The sequence below is a fragment of the Natator depressus genome, chromosome 3 (genome assembly GCF_965152275.1).
Source record: "Natator depressus isolate rNatDep1 chromosome 3, rNatDep2.hap1, whole genome shotgun sequence".
In the NCBI taxonomy this organism is placed as follows: Eukaryota; Metazoa; Chordata; order Testudines; family Cheloniidae; genus Natator; species Natator depressus.
This window is the reverse complement of record NC_134236.1, coordinates 171,921,231-171,925,829: the sequence shown is the minus strand read 5'-3', so window position 1 is coordinate 171,925,829 and position 4,599 is coordinate 171,921,231. Positions and strand designations below refer to the sequence as shown.

General features: G+C 44.1%; 1 protein-coding gene across 1 annotated transcript; it reads left to right on the top strand.

The window, feature by feature from the left end:
• The first annotated feature begins 3,106 nt into the window (after positions 1–3,106).
• Positions 3,107–4,231, top strand: OXER1 (oxoeicosanoid receptor 1). Its single transcript, XM_074947628.1, has one exon. It carries the CDS (start codon positions 3,107–3,109, stop codon positions 4,229–4,231), a length of 1,125 nt encoding a protein of 374 aa, XP_074803729.1.
• The last annotated feature ends 368 nt before the right edge of the window (positions 4,232–4,599 follow it).

Sequence of the window (4,599 nt, the reverse complement as noted above, 5' to 3'; positions counted from 1 at the left end):
GTCTGCCCAGCTCCTGGCAGCCCACCATGGAATAGGAACTCTAGTTTGCTGCCAACTCTAATATGCAGGCATGATCCAGGTACCAACTGGCTTCATGAAAAAACGGTCTCATCCAGGCTTGGTTGAAAACACTGGCGAGAACTTCAGGTGAAATAAGCTTATTTCGACAGGAGGTTAACTTGTTCGCGAAGTTTAGTCTCTAGAAAGGTTTCAGAGTGGTAGCCGTGTTAGTCTGTATCAGCAAAAACAACGAGGAGTCCTTGTGACACCTCAGAGACTAACAAATTTATTTGGGCATAAGTTTTCATGGGCTAGAACCCACTTCATCAGATGCATGGAGTGGAAAATACAGGAGCAGGTATAAATACATGAAAAGATGTGATTTGCCTTAGCAAGTGTGAGGTCAGTCTAACGAGATAATTCAATTGACAGCAGGATACCAAGGGAGGAAAAATAACTTTTGAAGTGGTAATGAGAGTGGCCCATTTCAGACAGCTGACAAGAAGGTGTGAGTAACAGTAGGGGGAAATTAGGTTTAGGTTTTGTAATGACCCAACCACTCCCAGTCTTTATTCAGGCCTAATCTAATGGTGTCCAGTTTGCAAATTAATTCCAGTTCTGCAGTTTCACGTTGGAGTCTGTTTTTTTGTTGAAGAATTGCCACTTTCAAGTCTGTTATTGAGTGACCAGGGAGATTGAAGTGTTCTCCTATTGGTTTTTGAATGTTATAATTCCTGATGTCAGATTTGTGTCCATTTATTCTTTTGCATAGAGACTTTCTGGTTTGGCCAATGTACATGGCAGAGGGGCATTGCTGGCACATGATGACATATATCACATTGGTAGATGTGCAGGTGAACGAGCCCCTGATGGTGTGGCTGATGTGGTTAGGTCCTATGATGGTGTCTCTAAAAAGCGTGTTATGATTTTGTTTTGTATGTAATTATTGGTTTCCTGTTTCTATTCTTTGATAATAAACTTATTCTTGTTTCCACTATAAATATACCTAAGTTCTGGGGGGTAAAGTAAAGTGTTGATCCTCAGTTGAATCCTACAAGCTAGTATGTACTGTTCCTTTGGGAACAGCGGGCTTGGTAATTCTGTGAGTATCTAGTGGATCAGGGAATGCTCCAAGAATTCGGGGGTTGGAGTGTGCCTATAACTACCTATACAGAGGGAGCAAAGCCTGTGGAGGCCTGGAAAGTAGTGTTTGTGCGGCTAGATGCTAGTGATTTCCACTACAGGCACAGACCAGATTTCTTCACACAGAGGGCAGGTGGTGGTGAGGTGCCTCACAACTCTCCAGGGAGCATCACAACAGGTGCTTGTACAGGTTGAGTAGACAGTAGACAGGAATTGTTTACATCAGACAGGAAACCGAAAGGCAGCAAATTTTAAACTTATAAGACAATGATTGCCCATGGAACTCATTGCCACAGATATCACGGAGTCCAGCTGCTCAGCAGGATTCCAAAAAGGATTCAATATTTCTGTGAGCAGTGAGAACACATAAAATTACACTATTAAGAATTTAAGAACTGTGTTTAGGGCAAGGATTCTTGCAACAAATTTTTTTGTGGCTCCAGAGTGCGGCCACCAGCTCTCACTGGTGGCCGCACAGACACTTTTTTCCTAAAATACTTAATTAACTTTAGGAAAAACAATTAAATATGCACAGATTCACATTCAAATCATTGTAATGTATATTTGTGTGTGTGTGCGGGGGGGCAGGTTGGCAGACTCAATAACAAAAATAATGCTGCCTCCCCATCCAGGGCTTAGTGGGTCCTGGGGCTTGCGTGAAAAGTGATATTTGGTTATGTGTTCATATCACAGCACACTTAGTAGCTACCTGGGAGACTATGAAAAGTGATAAGTGATATTAACAAACATACAAGTATCACTTTTCACAGATAGCTAGTAAGTCTGCTGTGAAAAGTGATACTTGCAGGTTTGTTAATATCACTTTGCTCAGCAAGTCCCAGAACCCATTAAGCCCTGGATGGGGGCGAGGGGGGGAGGCAAAGGGGGGGCAGCAGGGGCCAGAGGCGATGATGGGATGGATGCAGGGACGGGATAGGGAGCAGAGGCCTGGGGGGTGGGGGATGGATACAGGGCTGTGGGAGGCAGCGGGGGCCTGGGTGGATACAGGGATGATGGGGGTGGGTGATGAGCCCCACTGTTGTGTGGCCAGAGTCAGGGCCTGGTGTCTGCTGCCATGTGGCCAGGGCCAGGGCTCAGTGCCCACGGCCAGAACCCAGAGCTGGGTGCCGGAGCCCAGGAGTGCGTGGCTGGAGTCAGAAGTCAGCACCTGCCGCTGCGTGGCTGGAGCCAGCCCTCGCTGCTGCGCAGCCAGCATCAGGGGTTGGCACTCAGGGCCAGTTCCCGCCACCGCTCCTGCAGCCTTGTGCCCCACCTCTCTCCCGAGGCAGTTCAGGGTGTCGCATCCAGGAGCAACAAGGAGAGAGGGGCCGATGCTTTGCCCCAGGAGGCTATCGTGGCCGCATTTGAGAAACTTTGGTTTAGGAAGACTGGTGTGGAAGATTTATAAAATCATCATGTTTCAGGACATAAGCCAACAACTACTGATGGGGGATAGAAAGGAACTTTCTCTGTGGGCAGGTTATTCAATAGCTGCCTTTGCAGGTTTCTTGCACCTTCCCCTGAAGCAGCTGGTACTGGCCCCCCTCAGAGATAGGATACTGGATGAGATAGATGACTATTCTGATCCAGTATGGCAGTTCTTTTGCCCTTATGTTCCTATGGCAAAAATCACATGCAAAGAATAATGAAAACTAAATCCTTATGTTGTACTTGCAAAATAATAAACACACTATATAAAACATACAGATTTGGTTAGGTGTCCTGTACAAAGGGATCTATGATCTTAGACTAGTTCTTAGCGGATGAGGCAGACAACTTCAGATGCAATCTAAATTTTGCTTCAGTTTAGTCCTAAAACAGCACTATCAGCTTTGTTCTCCATGACAAAGCTGTACCAATGACCAGAAGGTAAGTATTTCACAATCTATTGATAAGATTATATCTCTAGACACTTTCAGAGGCGTGTCTTGTTGGTATTGACCTACTTTTTGCATACAAACAAATGCCACTTCCTGAAATTTCACTGTATTTCCTGTATTTCAAAGACACTTGGCAAGTATTTGCAGGCATCTCAACTCACCATCCAACTGTGGGCTGCAGAAATTTAAAAAACAGCGAGAGCTCCAGATTCGCAGCAGTGACCAACATGACAACGGATGGAGTTCCAGCAATTGCAGTGATTATTGCTTCTGTGCTTGGTGTGGAGATTGTCATAGGACTTGTTGGAAATGGCATTGCTTTGAGCATCTTTTGCTCCTACAGGAATCTCTGGCCATCAAGCACCGTGTATTTGTTCAGCTTGGTCATTGCTGATTTCTTCCTGATCATCAACTTGCCATTTCGTATCCACTACTACATGAAGAATGAAGTCTGGGTCTTCACAGAGACATTTTGCAGTGTCAACCTATTCATGTTGTCAATGAACAGGACAGCAAGCATCGTATTTCTCACGGCCATTGCAATGGATCGCTACTTTAAAGTGGTTCATCCTCACCACCAACTGAGTAAAATATCAACATCCTGTGCTGCAAAAGTGGCAATTGCACTTTGGATCATAGTTGTACTTGTGAACAGCCATGTCTTTACCTTGGATCGTAATCAGAGTAAGAACAGTGCGTGTCAAAGTTATAACCCTCATCTTGAACCACAGGCAGCAGCCACATGGCATGCAATATTATTTTTTCTTGAATTTTTTCTGCCTTTAGGCATCATCATGTTCTGTATTTTCAACATTATCTTGAAGCTAAAGCAGAGGAAATTGGCTAAAAGGAACAAGGTCCAAAGATCTGTGAAAGTGCTGACAGTCATTGTTTTGGTATATACCGTCTGCTTCTTGCCTACTATTTTAATTGCGGCAGTTGGGCTGGTTACTCTAAAAGTATCCCCTGAACATATTGGCACTATTGACCAGTTATTACGTGCCTCATTTGCCTTTACATACCTAAACAGTGCACTTGATCCAGTTCTGTATTGCTTTTCAAGCCAAGTATTCCTAAATAGATGCAAAAAACTGTTTCGCCAGGCTGGATGGTTTAAAACCTCTGTGACAGAAGGAACCAATGAAAGTTTATCAAGATGTTCTGAACAAAGAATGAAGACCTTCCAACCATCAACAGTAAGGAAATAGAATAAGTACATGAGCCTAGGCTTGCTCTACTACAGCCAATACTTGTACAATAAGAGGACATTTTCCTAAAATTGGTTGAGTAATAGTCTCCATAGAAATTGAGCAAGATCTACAATGCCTGGCCTGTGTTTAGGAGTAGCTGAGTGCACACAGTTCCCAATGACTTCAAGGGGAATTGAGAGGGCTCAGTACAACTCCTCTGAAATCAGGCATCATGTATATAGCACGTGAACTGAAGACAGTTAAAAGGGCTTAGTACCGTTTCCATGATCTAGTGCTATGAGTATGGGATAGAGTTATGAATCCTTGGTTTTATTCCTGATTCTGCATTTGTCTAACTATATGACTTGGGCAAGTCATGTGGACTA

Coding starts and splice junctions, on each gene's coding strand:
- OXER1 (XM_074947628.1), top strand. CDS start 3,107: ATGCCACTTCCTGAAATTTCACTGTATTTCCTGTATTTCAAAGACACT.